Source organism: Notamacropus eugenii, chromosome 3 (genome assembly GCF_028372415.1).
Source record: "Notamacropus eugenii isolate mMacEug1 chromosome 3, mMacEug1.pri_v2, whole genome shotgun sequence".
In the NCBI taxonomy this organism is placed as follows: domain Eukaryota; kingdom Metazoa; phylum Chordata; class Mammalia; order Diprotodontia; family Macropodidae; genus Notamacropus; species Notamacropus eugenii.
Window position 1 is genome coordinate 454457265 of NC_092874.1, and position 18011 is coordinate 454475275.

An 18011-nucleotide genomic window follows, 5' to 3' on the forward strand; every position below is an offset into this window, starting at 1 on the left:
AGGGATCGGGGAGTGGAGTAAACCTACAGCCTCGAGGCCACATGTAGCCTCCCATGTAGACATCCCAGTCCATATAGATAGCCCTTCCAGTTTGGCCAGCATTTGCATTCCACTGGTGTTGCCTTCAAGAACTAGGGCCGTGAACACTCCATGAAGAGGGAGAATCATCATCACATCATCCAATCAAAACAAATCTTCATTGCCTCTTGTATTGTTGCAATAGCCCACCCACTGTCTGATCCCATGGATGTAACTCAAAAATTACTAAATAATCCTTCCCCTTTGCTCATGTTGCTTCTTGAGCCTGAATGTGCCCTCTCTCCCGTGAGTCCTCACACAGTAAAGACTACTTGAGAGTCACATCCTCAGATCAAATGATGCCTCCCTCTTTATGACTCCTCCATTCATCTTCCCAAAAAAATGGGATTCCTTCTCTCCTATGGAACCTCGTAGGGTTTTTTAATGGTATATAAGTTCTTGTTTCTAATTGCTGTATTTTTTTCTCCTCTTCTTCTCTGCTGATGGGTTGTAATGTCTTTCAGATTAATATGGAACAGGCAAACACTCAAAACAAAAGTTTTGTTTTTGTCTAGATTGTTGATTGCTTAATGATCACCGTCTCTCCTACTTTATCTTATCCAGTGAAGGCCTAATCCCATAGTCAGTGCTCCATTAATCTTTTCTAGGTTAGCTTTATAGTGTTCCAATATCACCATATGAAATATACCATAATATGTGTTTATGGTATTTGAAAAATTTCTAGGAGATTATAGATTTAGGACTGGAAGAGAGTTTGGAGACCATTTAACCTCTTTTCCTCATGCAACAGCTGAGGAAACTGAGGTCCATACACTAAAGCAGTTTGTACAGTCACATTGATAAAAAAAGATGAAGAGACAGGCTCGACCCCAGGTTCTCTGGCTCCAGATCCGTTTCTGTTTATATCCACTGGAGCTTACCTTATTGGTAAACTAGAAAATGTTTGTATTTTTCAAACTTGAGCATTTGTGATGTATGTTTTATAATGTTTACTCACTATTTCAAATCATAATTAATAACATAAGTAGTTTTTACATATGCTGTCAGGGTTTCGAAGTGTTTAAAAGTTACAAGTGTTATCTCATTAGATTGTTGCGACAATCTAAGGAGATGCGTACCATTATCATGCCCATTTTACAGATGAAGAAAATGAGACTGATAGAGGTTAGTGAAAGCTAATGAGTATCCCAAGGCAAGCTCTGACGTAAAGTCTTTCTGGGTCTATCTGATACATCACTCAGCTGTCTGCCTAAATCCATTTTTTTTCTAAAGAAGAGTAAGAAAGTAACCCAGTTCTTTGGGTCACCGGGTAAATGGAAGTCTAGAAGCTCAGGTACTGAGCTCTGATTCCCCAGGTAAGGTGTTGAGCCCTGAAGAAGGCCAAATTTCCCACACACAACAGTCATAGTAAGACATGCCCGTCAAAGCATAACAGGCAGGAAGAAAATGTCTTTAATATTATCATCTTCCATGGCCTGTTTTCCACAGCCAGTGATGATCACAATAATGTTTTTGAGTTGTTTCAGTCATGTCTGACTCTCCCTGACCCCATTTGGAGTTTTCTTGGCAGAGATACTGAAGGAGTTTACCATTTCCTTCTCCAGCTCATTTTATAGATGAGGAAACTCAGGGAAAAAAGGATTAAGTGACTTGCCCAGGGTCACACAGCTAATAAGTGTTTGGGGCAAGATTTGAACTCATGGCCCCTAACATTTATGTAGTGCTTCGTATGTGCCAGGGACTGTGCTAAGTGCTTTGCAATTATTATTTCATTTGATCTTCACAACAGCCCTGGGTGATAGGGGCTGTTATTATCCCCATTCTGCAGATGAAGAAACTGAGGCAAACAAAGGTTAAATGACTTGCCCAGGGTCATTCAGTTAGTACGTGTCTGAGGCTGGATTTGAACTCGGATCTTCCTGACTCCAGGCCTGACCCTCTAGCCACTGCACCATTTTGCTGCCCCTAAGACTTTAGATATCCTTCTGTCATCCCTCGGGCATTTTAGAATTAGAAGAGACTCTTTGTTATAGTGAACTTGTCCACAAAACTGTTTTTATAAACTAGAGTTCTCAGTATCCCCAACCTCTATGGCCATAGCCGAATGAATTGGGTAACATTTACTCGCATACTTATTATCATTCCTGTTTCCTTTTCTTAAAGGTATGGGTTGCATTTGACTTTCAGGAAGCTACTTACCTGGTCATTGTTCTAAAGGTAGTCATATCCCCCTTTCTCCTGAAGGACTTAGTAGAGGATAAACATGCAGATTCTCTTATGGCTTGAAAAGTCCACAAGGGGATGAATGGTGCACACTCTGGTCAAGTCACTTAGTCCTACTCTCCAAATAAAGAACAAAAGATATTGGTTGAATAAGAAAGAATATTGGGCTGCAAAATCTCAACGGTTCTCCTCTTTGTCCTGTTTGTAAAATGTATAATTAAACTTTTCTCATGTCAAAAAAACAAACAAAAACATTTCATCAAGGAAAAGGCTCCTGCAGGTTTGTTAGTAGTGCTAATTTTATTGGGGGGATTTTATAGGATCGTAGATTTAGAGCTAGAAGGTATTTAAAAGATCATTGAGTTCAACCCTTACATTTTATAGATGTGGAAACTGAGACACAGAGAGAAACACAGCCCAGGGTCACACAGCTAGTAAGTATCTAAAGTGGAATTTGAATCTGGTCTCCCTGACTCCAGAGTCCAGTGCCCTGCCCACTACACCACACTGCCCCTCAAATTGAATTGCAGCGTCATAGTAGTTTAGATTTCTTTGGAACAGGGACCTGACGTCATTTTGCCCCTATCCCTAAAATACTTTGTACCACAGGACACCGCTCCTCAGGGCTGCCTGCTTCAATTGGTGCACCTAGTCATCAGAAAGTTTTGTTTACATCAAACCTCTCTTTACAACTTATAGATTTAATTTGATACATTTTTCTTCTTTTGGGGACATCATATCACCAGCCTCTCTCCATCATAACAAAAACAATCTAGTCCACCAAAACAAATCCACCTATTGGTCGTGTCTGAAAATCTCCATCTCATTCCACATCACCCAGTCAGAGGGAGGAAGCAGGCTTCCCCCCATCCTCTGAAGTTATAGTTGAGCCTGGCCTCTTCCCAGTATGCCACCTTGTCTCATTAGGAGGACAAAAAGATGGGCAGATAAAACAGCGTGTAGGGAAAGGAGAGGAGCATCTGGAATGACTTGAGAGTCTGCTTCCTTCATCTGCTCGGATAGATGCTGGGCTAAACACTGGACATTTTCAGATGCGATCAATGGGTGAATTTGTTTTGCTGAACTAGATTTATTTGTTGTAAGGGAGAGAAGCTAGTGATAGTGATGCCCCAAAAAGAAGAAAAGGCATATATTCAAAGGTTATAAAAAACAAAAAGAAATTCATAGCATATAGAATGCCTATGCCCTAATTCCAAAACTGATCTGCTTCTGGGAAGTTTCTTTATATCAGCAAAGTATTTAAAATGTTGGCAACAGCAAATGAAACAATATAAAAATGCTTGTGTACAAACAAGATAGCAACTGGATAAATTGGACATAATCTACAGAGGGAAGTCACCAGTGTTAAGAGGAATCAGAAAAGGCTTCTTGCAGAAGGTAGGATTTTAGCAGGCACATAAAGGAAGCCAAGTAAGTCAGGAGATGGTTCAAATCCCACCTTAGAATGACCAATTATGTGACCCTGGGTATGTATGCCACCAAACCTTTCCGAGCCTGGTTTCCTCATCTATAACATAGGGATAATAGTAGCATCTAGGCCTCAGGGTTGTTGTGAGAATCAAAGGCAGTCATGTATGTTAAGCATTTTGCAAATCTTAAAGTCTTCTATCAGAAATGGGAGGAAGCATGGTCCCTTGGATGGAGTCATGGATAGAGTCAGAGACTCAAGTCTAAGTTCTGAGTCTGCCCCCAAATATCTGTGTCATCATGGTCTAGCTCAGAGACAGGTCCTCAAGTGTGGCCCTTTGACGGAATCCAAGTTCAGTCTTGACCTGGAGGACTTGAGGACCTACAGGGTCACCACCCATGGCTTAACCTCCCTGGCCTTTAGTTTACTCCATGACAGAATCAGGATTTTGAACTAGATGTTTCCACTCCTAAATCTCTGATCCTGTGGCAGCTACTATTATCGTTATCTTCCCCTTGGACCCGTTCAGGTCTTTGATCCTGTGACTTTCACTGAGGTATTCCATAAAACAAAGTAAACCATAACTTTGGCACAAGTTTAAGAGCAGCATGGGAGGGAGTACAGGGTGGAGGGAGGGACAGGACAGGACAGGATGGGACACTTTCATTCCTCCAGTGGACAAAAGCATGAATGGTAGTTTTATTTTGCCCTGAGGCACTATTATATGGTCAAGCAAGGTGAGTCATATGATGCAGCTGTGATCACCTCAGATTTAGTCATTTCCAGGTGAATTTACAATTTAATAGTTAACTTGGTAAGTTTTTTTTTTCCCTCAGCTAAGCCACTACTAAAACTTCCCTTTTGTCATCACACAACACAACTAGGTATTAAACTGCAGGGGGTGTGCACTTGGCTTTTATCCAGCTTAAAAACGACTTTTTACCTCTTTCTGTCAGGGACTCTCCTCAGTTCTTGCATTACTTCAGGGAGGTTCCCTTTGGCAGTCAATGTCACACACTTCCTCACCTGCATTGTTTAGTCTGCCAAGCACATTCCTACCCTTTTCGAACCAGATGGGAGTTCTCTACTTAATATCTGGATGTCTGGCTTTCATTTCCCGCCCTTCCCCACCCTGTCCTCCTTGCCTAAGCTATGTCTTATACAGAAATAGAAAAGCACGCTCCTACATGGAGAGTGTATAAGAAAATCTGAGGATGAAGTCAACAGAAAGACATAACACAATTACACATTCCATCTTTTAAAAACAGGACCTATAACTTTATTGAGATAGGGCACTTCCAATAGGAAAGTTGGTCCACTGTTAAACTGTTCACTAACTGTCTTTGAGAGTTGCTTGGGGTATTGTTTGCCTGATTTGCCCAGTGCCACAACATCAGATATATCAGAGGCTAGACTTGAACCCAGGATCGCTAGCTAGTCCTGATTCCAAAGTTAGCTTGATCCCTGCCTTGCTACTTTCCACGGTAACATTACAAAATAAACTTAGAATTGTGGGATATAGAGGTAGAAGGGAACTTAAGAGTTCATTTAGTCCATCGCCTTTGATTTATAGATGAGGAAATGGAGGTCCCAAAAAGGTGCCTTTGGGCAAGTAATGCCAGAGTTAGGATTTGAAATTAAATCCTCTTTTGAAAATCCTGGGCATTTACATCCCCAGGCTAGGCTGTTTTAAAGCCATTTCATATAGTTCTGTAACTCTTTTCATCTACTCTCTAGCTACTTAATTATGCTCCTCAGTGTTTTCTCATTCTCCTTGGTGCTAAAATTTCCTCCCAGCCTCAAAAAATGTTGGTCACTATGATTTCGGTAGAAGAGAAGGAAACTTCTTTCACTTTCCTGATTCTATAAAAATCAGTTGCATTTGCTTGGCTTGTGGTTGCAGATTGTCTCAGGGGGTTATCAACAAGTGTTCACCCTAATTGTATCCAGTTTTTATCATAATTTTTAATTAATTTTATCCAATTAATCACTTAATTTTATCCAATAAATCACAACTGTAGAGCCCATTGCAAGTAGTTTTCAAAAAATCTGCTTCCTTTCTCCAGCCTTAAAGAGGAAGACAATTTGTTCAGATTACAAATCTGCCATCAAAATATTCAATTATTTCTCATCTCTGCTTTCAAAATGTATTTTTGATTCCTACACCTTGATAATAATAATTATTTTCTAAAACCTTGACAAGTTTGTTTTCAGAGTGTGATTAGTAACCTTGGGGATATTATTTCCCTGTTGTATTTTTTGTTATCTGTTGACAATAATAATACAAGTTACCAGTCTCACCCTTCTCAAAGTGTACTGCAAATATTATCTCAGATGCCTTTATCTCTTTTCCATTTTATACTGAAGGCGACATTTTCTTAGTCTGAGGGCTAGGAGAGTAAAGGCAGAGTGCTTAGGAAACTTGAGTACTAGTTCAGAGACAATACATCTCAACTCAGAGACTCATAAAGTGTCAGAGATCATCTCTCCCACAGTCACCTCATGTTGCAGTTGAAGAAAGTAAGGCCCAGGGAATTTTTTTTTTTTGCACATTTATTCCTTAAGGGCTAACAAGAAAACTTCTAAGAGATTCAGACTGTAAAGCAAATAATGGAAGCTTACTTAATAGATACTAATTAGTGATAATGCCAGTTACGGTTTTAACAAAGCTACTCTAGGCTCTTTGCAAGTCTTCTGATAACATAGACACCGTGTTATTTTTGTCTTTGTACCCCACTGTCAAGCACGATACTTGGCATGTGTAGGTACTTCATAAATTATTTTTTATTGACCTAATTGACCTTCCATTTTTCTAATATATTTCCATGGAAAAAAGAAGAATCTCAAAAGCTTTTTCCAAGCCTGGAAATTAAGGCTTAGCTAAAATAGACCCTCTTCTATGTCTATGAAAATGCACTCATCAGTAGTCTGTAATATGAGGCCCAATTTAGTGTTCGTCAATTAATGGAAAATGTGAAACTTGTTATACTTTCACCTGTCTGGCTTTTGAACCTTTGTCTTTGGCCCAAAGACCAAGGTGTTTTCTGTTTGACTGTCATCTTTCAACCTCCTTCATATTTCCCTATTATCTTCCTGTATTTCTTTTGAATCATTAAGCAATCAATTAATCAACAAGTATTTATTAAATGCCCTCTATTGGCCAGAAACTGTAGGGATACAAAGGCAGTAGAGATACACAGATAAAACCAATAATCTAGCTAGGGGAAACAACATGTCCACAACTCTGGTCCACATGATTCTGATGCTTCCTTTTGTCACAGAATTTTGAAATTAGAAGTCATTACACTAGGCATCTGATCTAAATCATACCCCCTAAAAGGAACCCGTAGTATACCATACCCAGCAAGTGGTCACCTGGTCTCCATTCGAAGGCCATGGAGGAGAAATCCATCACTTCTCAAAGCAGCCCATTCCACTTTTCTGGGAGTTAGAATTTTTTAGGAAGTTCTTCCTTATATCAAACCTCGGTTTACCTTTCTGAAACTTTTTTGCGCTCTAGGCCAAGCAGAAGGGACCATTTTCTTCTTCCTTCTCTTTCCATTAGATTAAGAATATTGGTACCATGATGTAGAGAGGCACATCCCAAAAGGAAGTAACTTTCTCAAATATCCCCAGCACCTAGCATAATGCCTTGCCTATAGCAGATACAAAGTGATGCTTGTTGAATCATTTTTCTATTTGAAAATGCCATCTTTTTAGCTTGACTCAAATCTTATTATACTACCTGTAACCTTTGGTCCATGCCAAACAACTATTGTCCTTATCAGTGTGTCAGTTTATCATTCACAGCATTCTTAGGATCGGAATATCTTTAGCAAAACACTCTGGAAATAATTTTCCAGCAGCTTGATTGGACTCAAATGAATTTGAAATCCCCCTTTGAAGATTTCAGATGACAAATTTCTTGCAAACACACACACCAATTTTTATTTAAATTATATCGTTTCCCAATTAAACAGAAGTCCCTGACTTATAGGTATTTTTTTTTTTTTGGTGTGTAAGGAAAATGGGATGTCTCCCTGTTTAAAAAAAAAAAAAGCAACCCCAAAAATTCTGAATGGAATCCAAAGAGATAATGTTTCTTGGTTGTAAGTGATAAGGGGTGGGGGTGGGGGTGGGGTGTCAGTTTTAAGAGATCTCATTTCGAGTGCAGCCTTGGTTTTTATGTGTGTGGGAATGAAGTTAAAGGAAAACACAGCTGAGGCTGCAGGCTGACTCTTCCTGTCTAACCTGTTCATTTCCAGGGTGAGTCAGCCCTGGCCAGAAATGTGCCTTTAAACCAGCTTCCAGTGAAATCTATATGGGAATTCCAACAAACTCGTTCCCCTTGATGTCTCTAAACAGCTAATGTCCTTAAAAACACGTTCTCTCTCTCTTCCCTCCTCTTCCCCCCTCATCTCTGGAGAAATCCTCTTGGAGGGAGAACCTTGTCCGTCCCTCCTAGTGTTCTTTCTCTAGAGGGAAGGAGTGGAACGGGGAGGTGTCATTTGAGAGAGCTGCTGATGTCAGTAATGTGTCAGCAGTGGGAGGTTAGGTCTGTGAAACTGAGTTACACCTTAGAAAGTGTGTGATGAAACTGAGGCCAGAGCTCCTTAAAGAAGCACCCTAAGTAGGGGTGGGAGGAGAGGTGAGGGGGCTTCCCTTCCCTCCCTCGGCGCCTCGAGAAGACTGGGGATGTTTCACAGGATCACATTTCATCACAAATAGGTATGTTTTTAAAAAAAACAAAACTTTTATTTTGTTTCAATTTTCCTCCGTACTCTTTGCACTGGGAGCAGGTTTAGGGGTTTAGATGGCTGTATGTGCCCTCCTGGAGGGGATGGGGGAACACAGAGGGCGAGTACTCTGTTTTATTTTTCTGTGTGTGTTTGTAAGGAAAAGAACCAGGACCATGTTTTCGGTAGTTAAATATTTATTCTAGTGAGTTCATTTTCCCAGGTGCTAACGTGCTCTTATAAATTTCTAACTTCTGTGCCATCGTGTAGGTCCTCAAATACTGATGTATTCTAATTCAGCAGAAAAATTCCTGCACTATTTGGGCAGCCAGTAACCTATCCCTATGAGGGGTTTTTCCATCGTGCTTTAAAAAATTCAGCCATCACCATTCTGAACTCAAGCAGGGGTCCAATGATGGCATGGGATCTGTAGACTAATTACTCAGTAAGGATCAAGTGGGGCTTTTTTTGTTCTTTGGCAAAGAAGGATTGCTCTAAATGGGACATTCTGAAGTTCAGGTTCAGTGGGAGAGCCCCAAGGAACCACCAGGTCTAGACAGAAGGCATTATTAATGAACTTGATAACATAAATCCATTTAAAATGGAGCTGGGCAGCTTTAATTTCAGGAGGCAGGGGCTTTCATCAAAGCTTAGGTTTTCATGCAGACAGTGCTAATTGTTTGGGATAAAACATTTCATGGGATGAAATAGTTTAATAATAGATGGATAAATGACTGTCAGATGCACTGTTGGGATACAGTTTTCCTTTCCTGAGGAAGGCATACCCATCTTGTACTCTTTTGCATAGAATTTCCCCAGGTTGCAGGGGCACAGAGCAGGTGACAACAGACCAGGGGCACCCCACAAGTAATTCAAGCTCAGTTTTACTTTCACTTTGCTACTGCGAGTTTCTGAAATATATCCCTCCAGGATTCTATGGAGCCATTCATTTTTTTTCTTTTTTAAAAAATTTATTTATTTATTTTTAGTTTACAACATTGAGTTTCACATGTTTTTGAGTTATAAATTTTCTCCCCCTCCTTCCCAAGATGGCATGCAGTCTGATATAGACTCTACATATACATTCATATTAAACATATTTTCACATTAGTCATGTTGGAAAGAAGAATTAGAATGAAGCATTCGTTCTTTGGAGCCTATTTCCCTTTGCTTTGAAAACACCAGCACATCCTGACCGTAGATAAGAAATGAGCTCCAGATTCACCGTAATCTGGAGGAATTTAATCATTCTCACGAGTTTAGTTCAGTCAGACTAAAACTCTTGATGGGAGGGTGAGGGGAAGGAGCAGAAGAAAAGTCCAGAAGACTGCCTTGGACTTGGCCGTTTTGGTTCTGCTCATGTCCTCGCTTCCTCTTCCAGCAATCTGGACGCTACACCTTCTACATCTGCAGAATGAGGGGTTTGAAAGTCATTGACCTTATGTCTCATTTGGGGATTCTCCTTTGCATTTTATCTGCAGGACTGGAAATTAAATGGTGCAAAGGAAACTTATCAGCAAGGTAAAGCACATAGAGGATTATATAGCTAGCTAGATTTACAGTTAAAATCTACACTCAGCTCTGTGGTGTGCCTCTCTGGCACGATTCTGATAAGAGAGCTGGATTTATACCATGTTTATGTTCTCATGGGTTTGTGGCTATGAAGACTGGAAATACAGATAATGCATTTATCTGTATTTATTTACAAATTGGGTTCCTGGTATTTTAATAACTAATTGATTCTCTTATGCCCAAGGGTCTGCAAATCACTTAGACTCCAAGAGTCTTCCTTTAGTCATCTGTAAAATGGACATGGTACTCATAGAGCCTATGTACTGTGTACTAGGGTCATTGTGAAACTAATGAAATAATGGATATATAGGACGGATGTGTAGGACCTTGAAACTTTTCATGGGACACATAAAGATCGTTATTTAATTTAACCTTTTAAAACTGAAGATACTTCTGTTTTCTGTTCCTTTTGTTATTTAGTTATTTCAATGGAAACAGCTGGAGAACTTATATTTCCGTGAAAAGAAATTTGCTGTTGAAGTTCATGACCCTCGCAGGTGAGAATTATGGGTGTTTTCCTAGATGGAGAGGATTGTTTTGAAAACGAAATTGAACATTCTAACTGAATTAGGATGACTTTTCCTTTTTCCCTTCTTCTGCATCCCCCCAGTATTTGGACAGTTTCTAGTTATTAGGATTTAGACTTTACAAATGAATGAGAAAATTCTAATTCATTGAGAGCTTGGAGGTGGGGAAGAGAACGTGATATGTAGGGGAATGTTCATTGTGCTTGGAGTCAGAAACTGGGGTCCATTTTTGCTTACTGACACTAACTCTGTGACCCTGGGCAAGTCACTTTGCCTTTTGGAGCTCATTTCCTCATCTGGAAATAATAACATCGAACAGCTTCACAGCATTGTGTAAGGCTTCAGTTTGACAATACATGCAGGGTGTCCTCAGACTTTGGAAGAACTTTACATAAAGAACTTTGTTCCAAAGCATCAACTTTTCAATTATGCTACCAAGATCTGTTTATGGAAACTTATAATCTGCTTTGAAATGATAGGGAAAGGCAAAACAGGCAACCAAAGAAAACCCCAAGTCTACTAAAAGCTTTTCTGCTATTAGGAAAAACAAAATAAATGAAACCACGCTTCTGTGAGCCACAGCTCAACTGAAGACCACATCTTGTGTTTTTAGGAGACAGTATAGAGCAGTTAAGAGTGCTGGGCTTAGAATCATTCAGATCTGGGTTCAGATCCTGCCTCTGGCATTTGTTGGCTGGGTAACCAAGAGCAAATCATGTAATTTCTCAGTAGGATCATGTATTATTATTGAGGACCTGCTAGGTGCTGGGCACTATGCTGTGTGTATGTATATGTGTATGTGTGTGTGTGTGTGAGAGAGAGAGAGATATAAGGACAAAAATGAAACTGTCACTGACTTCAGGGAGCTTACTCTCTGTCAAAGGAGGTAACATCAGCATAAATAAGTAGGTGCAGAGCAAATACAGCAGAATTTGGAGAGGATGAGTAGGGCACTAGCAGCTGGGGAATGGGGAAAGACTTCGTAGAAAAAGTGGTGCTTACATGGATTTGGGGGGAAGACAAGGGACATAGAGGCCAGGATACATTTCAGGCACAAGAGGTAGCCAGTGCAAAGGCACAGAGAGGGGAGATAATAGGTGTCATGTGTGGGCAACACCAACAAGGTCATTTGGGATTCAACTGTAGAGTTTGAGAATGAGAATATAATGTGCAGTAAGGATGGGAAAGGTGAAAAATAGAAAGCAGTTCTGGCGTACTGAGTAATTAAAACTCTGGCAGTTTTGAAGACCTTAGTCACAGATCCAGCCCTGCCATTTATTCCCTATGTTACATTGAACGAGCCAGCCTCTCCCTTCTGAGCTGCAGTTTCCTCATGTGTCAAATGAAGGGCTTAGGAGTCCTCAGAATATAAGATCCTAATAATAAATCTAAAAAAATCAGTCCCTTATCCTCTGTCTTCTGTTTCCTTGGATGTAAAATATTGATAAACTCCTGCTTCTTGAGATAGTTACACATCAATAGAAGCTTTTAAATGGGGGTTGTCCATCCAGCTTCTAACATATTCTAGTGACTTAGCTTTTTAAAAATTGTCAGGCTATACAAGGAGGCATTATCTGAGTTAAGACCTAGCTCCAGGCCCCACCCCAGCTGCTGGTGCCTTCTCTCTTTAAGATCAGCTTCCACTTCTGCTGTGTATATCTTGTACTATCAGTTATTTAGTTATTTTCATGTTTTCTCCTCCTCCCCCGCCCCTAGAAGGTAAGTGCCTTCAGGGAAAAACCTTATTTTTGCCTTTCTTTATATCCCCCATGCTCAACAGAGTGTCTAGAATACAGTAGGTGCTTAATAAATGCTTGTTGACAGACTTGTTTTTTATCATAAAAAGAACAACTTTTAATAGTGTTGACAGCAGGAAGGTAATAAGGGACTTCAAAAAACTTAACTCACGAGACATATTTTACCTGGGGCTGGGCCAGGCCAAAGGCAAATAATTATTTTTTTCCCTTTAATGAGGCACATTACTTTAACACTGCTCCTGAATGTTTTAGAATTTCGGTATCAAGAAGAACTTTTGGGCAGAGTGGCCTTTTCGTGCAGACCTGGTATGCCAACGCTTCTCTCATCAAATCCATCTGGGTGATGGCAATCAGTCAGCACCAGTTTTACTTGGACAGGAAACAGAGCAAAGTAAGTTACCAGATGTATTATTGTAGGGGGGGAAATCCAACTCCCTTGTTTAGTTTCTAAATAGAGGGTATTATTCAATTGATAAGTCACTTGCAGAAGACAACATGCCAACAATTAGTTTTCTCCTGACAATCCTGCAGTCTTTTTTAAAGTTTTCCTGCGGGAGGGGAAAAAAGATGTGGAAATACATAAATGTGCAAAAACTGATGTCCAGTTTACATGCATCTTAATGTCTGTGTATGTCCTCTAACATCCTAAAATTGTAAAGCTATTATGATCACATGAGTAACAAAGAAAAAAAGAGTTATGGAAAACCAGCCCACAGCTAGCAATGTATGCGACGTTCCGGCTAACGATGTAAGCAGTGTTCTTACTCATAGGTCCCCACACCACTTATACCAAAGAAAATGTCATTAAGCCAAACCCACTCAGATCTAACAACGTATGCAACCTTTCTTTGCCCCTAACCTTTCTCTTCCCTCCCGTCGACCAAAAGGAGGGAATCATCTGCCCTCTGAGACCAAGATTGGTTGCTTATTTAATCTGAGACTTACTGCCTTTTAGACTGCATTCTCTAAGGGGTTATCATTATTTTTTCCTCTTATCATTAGTTGGGATAACAATAAAGAATTCTCTCTTGGCCCCTGCAGGCAAAAATTCCCTCCGCCAGGAGTTTAGATGACATCGCCATGGACCTAACAGATACAGGCACGCCAAAGGTTTCCAAACTGGTGACTCTGGAGGCAAAGAATCAGTTCATCATGGCAAGCAATGGCAGCTTGATCTCCTCAGGTGACATATTAAGATTAGAATGGTTTCTAGTCTCTTCTTATTCTGTTGAGCATGACTTTGTTTAGTCATGTGCCTTTTTAAATGCATTGCCTTAAGCATGGCAGTCTCATGGAATTTGTACTTTTTCAACTTTCAACTTCAATTTTGCAATCAAGAAAATGCTGTATGTTTGATTGAGGGAGTCTGGAAGACTTGTCCTGCTTCTTGATTTTTATAACCTTGGGCAGGCCACATAACCTCAGTGCCCCCAACCATTTCTCTTAAGATCACAGGTTACAGAGGAGTTGCCAGTCTGCATCAATAGAGGGAATTCCCTGAACTAATAAAATCATAGATCTGACCTTTCAAAAAAGAAAACTCAGTAAAAGGCAGAACAAATAATAGATTTTTTAACATTGCATGAAATTGTATATGTAACTTGACTGAAATAGACTTTGGTCCTTCAAATCTATTTGTGAGCCTATACTTGTAACTTTGTGGGAACCCCTCATCACCTCTCAATTATAACATAGCCTCTTAAAAAGTCTCCTTGATTGAGTGTCTTTCCTCCCCCATCCATCCTCCATGATGAATGTTCCTGAGACACAGACCTGGCCGCTCTCTTGTTTAACTATCTTCAGTGGCTCCCTATTGCCTCTAAGATAAAATACAAACTAATTCCTGAAGCTGACACTTGTTTAAAGCCTTTTATATCTGGCCTCCTGCCTACCTTTCCATACTAATTAATTTCATTCCACTTCCTGTAGTCCATGTTTCATCAAAGCTAGACTGCTTGCTCTTTCCCAAATGTAAAATTCCACCTCCCATCTACAGGCTTTTGAAAACAGTGTTCCTGCATGTGTTTCCTGCAAATCTCCACTTGAGCACAGCCTTATTTCCTGATCCCTTCCCCATTTCTAGCACCTTTTCCCCACCTCAACCCCCAAATAACATATATTTTGTGTATACTTTATGTATTTACATGTTTGATAAAATATAAGCTTCCTGAGGGCACCACATATTTCATTTTTGTCTTTGTATTGCCAACTCCTAGCACATAGTAGGAGCTTAATAAGTTCTTGTTGAGTTGAACCAAAGGGAACAATCACGTTTTCTTTATGGTGCCAGCTCCCATCCCCAGGGACACATGTCTCCTCAGAAAGTGAAACCTCTTCTCAGGACAGCTTTGGAAACCCTCTTTATTTTATCACAGTTTTCAGGAAAGCAAAACACAATCAAATGTGGCTTGGCCTATTGGATGGAGTACTGAATTTGTAATCCAGAAGTCTCCAAGTTCAGATCGCACATCAGATTCTTTGCTCACCGTGTGACCCTGAACAAGTCTCTTAGCTGTGCTCAACTTCACTTTCCTCATCTGTAAGATGGGCGTAATAGCAGCACCTCCCCAGAAAGAATTGTTCTGAGGTGAAGATTAGATAATACATGTCAAGTGTTTTCTAAACATTTAGAGCTCTATGTAAATATCAGCCATAATCATTATTATTCTAACTGTTATTGAGGCCCGTTTTAGCACCAGTGTCTAAGCAAAGCCCAGAATCCTGAGAAAATGTTCTGCTGTTTCCTTTGATTATGTTTAGAAACAAGGAGAGAAGAAATAAGCTCTCGTTGAATGGCTGGTTTGGACTGTATGGCCTTTGTTCTGTACAAAGGAAGGAAATTTGATTCTCAAAAAACTGCCCAGCTTTCCCCTCCCCCCAAGTTTTTTTTTTTTAAACAAAGAAATAAATAATGGACCCTCTTTCTCCAGGTTCTCAAGACTCAGAGGTCAGTGAGGAGCAAAAGAAAGAGAAAATAATGGAACTGAGAAAGAAAGAGAAGCTTCTCCAAGAAAAACTTCTGAAGAAAGTGGAGGAGCTGAAGAAGATTTGCCTGCGAGAAGCAGTGAGTGTCCTCCACTCCTCGAGTCCTCCGAGCCTGTTCTGACACTTGGTTCAGTGACACTAATCCTGTCTCACTTCCTTCCTGTTTGTAGGAGCTCACTGGTAAAATGCCAAAGGAGTACCCACTGAATTCAGGAGAAAAACCCCCTCAGGTCAGAAGGCGTGTAGGCACCGCGTTCAAATTAGATGACAACTTGCTTCCCAGTGAGGAGGTGTGTATGTAAGGCCCTTGTCTTGGACCGCCTCGATAGCAGTTAAGGAGAAGAAAATAGTGATGCCTGTGGCAGGCCCTGGGCAGCTTGTGGCTCATTATTTACATTTGCTGCCTTACGTTTTGATCTCGGCAGATGAATTTGGAAAAATTGACAAAATTGGATTGACTGTCTCCTTTAATCAAAACCGGAGCACAAAGCGAAGCCCTGAGATAAAAATGGAGATTTCTCTCTTCCCTGAGCCAGTTGAGAATTATAGATCTCCCCCCTGCTCCCCAAGCAAGGGTAAATTGGGCTTGTTTTTTCAATGCTGGGATCGTGCCCAAGGACTAGAACTCAGTGATATGCTTGGAACCTATGGAGGTCCAGCCTAGCCATACATGGCAGTGATGAAGACACAGTGAATCTCTCTGTATGTTGGAAAGATGGGTGCTACAGCCCTCCAAAGCAAACTAGCCCCTCCCCCAACAAAGTCAGTTTGATCAATTAGGAAGCAGTGTGATCAAATGGAGAGTCACATGATCTGGGTTTGAATTCTGTTTTGAACTCACTGTCCTCTCAAGTCACTTCCTAACCTAAGGCTATTATCCTATGAAACTGACCCCATCAAGACAGAGAGGTGATAATGACAGTCTCGATGCAGAATGAGACATACATTTTGCCAGCACAACCCATGTGGGAACTTGTTTTGCTTGACTGAATATTTGTTATGTGGATATTGTTTTTATTTCTTCTTCCTTCCTTCCTCCCTCCCTTTCCTTCTCCTCCTTCCCTTCCTCCTCCTCATCTTTTCTCTGAGTCTCTCTCCAAAAATGGGGACTAGGGACAGGGTCTCAAAGAAGGGAGGGTGATTGAGGGCCCCCAGAAGGGAGCCCAGACCAGCAGGACAGCTGTGAAAGCTTCATGTAGAATTTATTATGTACTTAAAAAGAAAAACAAGCTGTACATAATAAGGACCTACAGTTCCGTGTTTAATCCTCTTTTTCTCATTTATTTTGCATATGGTAGTGATTGTTTGGTGGGGGCCATTGTGAGTGCAGATTAATTTAATTTAAAGGAGTTGGGAGGTACCTGGGTTTGAATCTGGTCTTCATGACTGAAGTCATTTTTGGAGCAAGTCATTTATGAGCCTCTCAGAAGTTTTTTTCCTCATCAGTGAAACAAATCAAAGAGACACACCAAGAAAGAAAGGGATATGGTTGCCTTAATTTGGCAAGTTACAAAAACAACAGCAGTTTCTACTGATGGAGTACCTTTAAGTTTACAAATTGTTTTCACGTATGGGCATGTCATTCGATCCTCACAAACCACCACATGTGTGAGGTTGGCAGGCATGCATTCACCCATATTACAGGTGAAGAAAGTAGGGCTGTGACTTATTCACGTAGCTGGTATGTGGTAGACCTGAGACTTGAACTGAGACCCTCAATAAGGTAAAACCCATCAGGATTCCTCCTACTCAATTCTAGAATATGCGAATATCCTCTCCCCCCAAAAATATAAGCTTCTTGAGGGAAGGGACCCTTTTGGTTTTGCTCTTTATGTCCTGTGCTTGGCACAGTGTTGGGTTCATGGTGGGAACTGAAGAATGGTTGTGAGTGGAATGGAGCATCCTGCAGCACGTAGGAGTCTGGATTTGCCCTTTTGTCTTCATTAAAAGACTCTCTCCTAATCGTATAGGATCCTGCCTTACAAGAGCTGGAAAGCAATTTTGTCATACAGCAAAAACTGGTGGAAGCTGCCAAGAAACTTGCCAGTGAGCCAGACCTCTGCAAAAACGTGAGAAGAAAGCGGAAGCAGGAGTACACAGATGCCATGAAAAAGCTACAGGAGATTGAGAATGCGATCAACGAATACCGAATTACTTGTGGCAAGAAACCAAGTCAGAAAGCAACCCTCATTTTACCAGGTAAGCACCAAGGAGCTGCAACTGCATTGTTTTACATCTTCTGTAAGTACTTCCAGTGCAACTGCGTGCAGCCCTTCCCAGGTGACTAGTTCACCGGGCTGATGGGTGGACAGAAGAAAAACTAGGCTGAACCAGGAGATTTTATGACAGGCCAAGAGACAATAGATTCAGAAGCCTCCCAAGAATGTGGACTGGTTCATGCCAATAAACCTGATTTTCCAGGGCCTCTTGATGGCATAATTTTGTCAGCATTGGGTGGAATCAGTTTGCCTTTCATGAACAAGCCTAGTTTTCATAGATGGATTCTTGGTTTGTGGGGTCATTCATGCCAGCCAAAGCTTTTACTTCACAGAAGAGAAGCTGACTTGCCCTGAAGCTCTGCTTTAACTTGAGGAACCAAGTTGCAGATGTGACCTAGTGCTCTCCAAAGTTTCTCATGAATGCACTTCCTTTCAAAACCTGCCCCAGAGACCTAGGTAGGGTGGGGCTGTGAACAGATTCCTTCTTTCTGTCATGACCAATTAATCAACCTTGAAGACAAGGT

The 18011-nt window shown here is 40.8% G+C and overlaps 1 protein-coding gene across 4 annotated transcripts in view; it reads left to right on the forward strand.

Annotated features, from left to right (window-relative positions):
* Positions 1 to 18011, forward strand: part of FRMD4B (FERM domain containing 4B) — a 204598-nt gene that overhangs the window by 169652 nt on the left and 16935 nt on the right. For all 4 annotated transcript variants that reach the window (XM_072598701.1, XM_072598702.1, XM_072598704.1 and 1 more), the window contains exons 12-17: positions 10420 to 10496; positions 12536 to 12674; positions 13325 to 13466; positions 15214 to 15347; positions 15439 to 15558; positions 17239 to 17467. In XM_072598701.1, coding sequence (XP_072454802.1) covers positions 10420 to 10496; positions 12536 to 12674; positions 13325 to 13466; positions 15214 to 15347; positions 15439 to 15558; positions 17239 to 17467 — 841 coding nt within the window. The remainder of the gene's footprint in view (positions 1 to 10419; positions 10497 to 12535; positions 12675 to 13324; positions 13467 to 15213; positions 15348 to 15438; positions 15559 to 17238; positions 17468 to 18011) is intronic.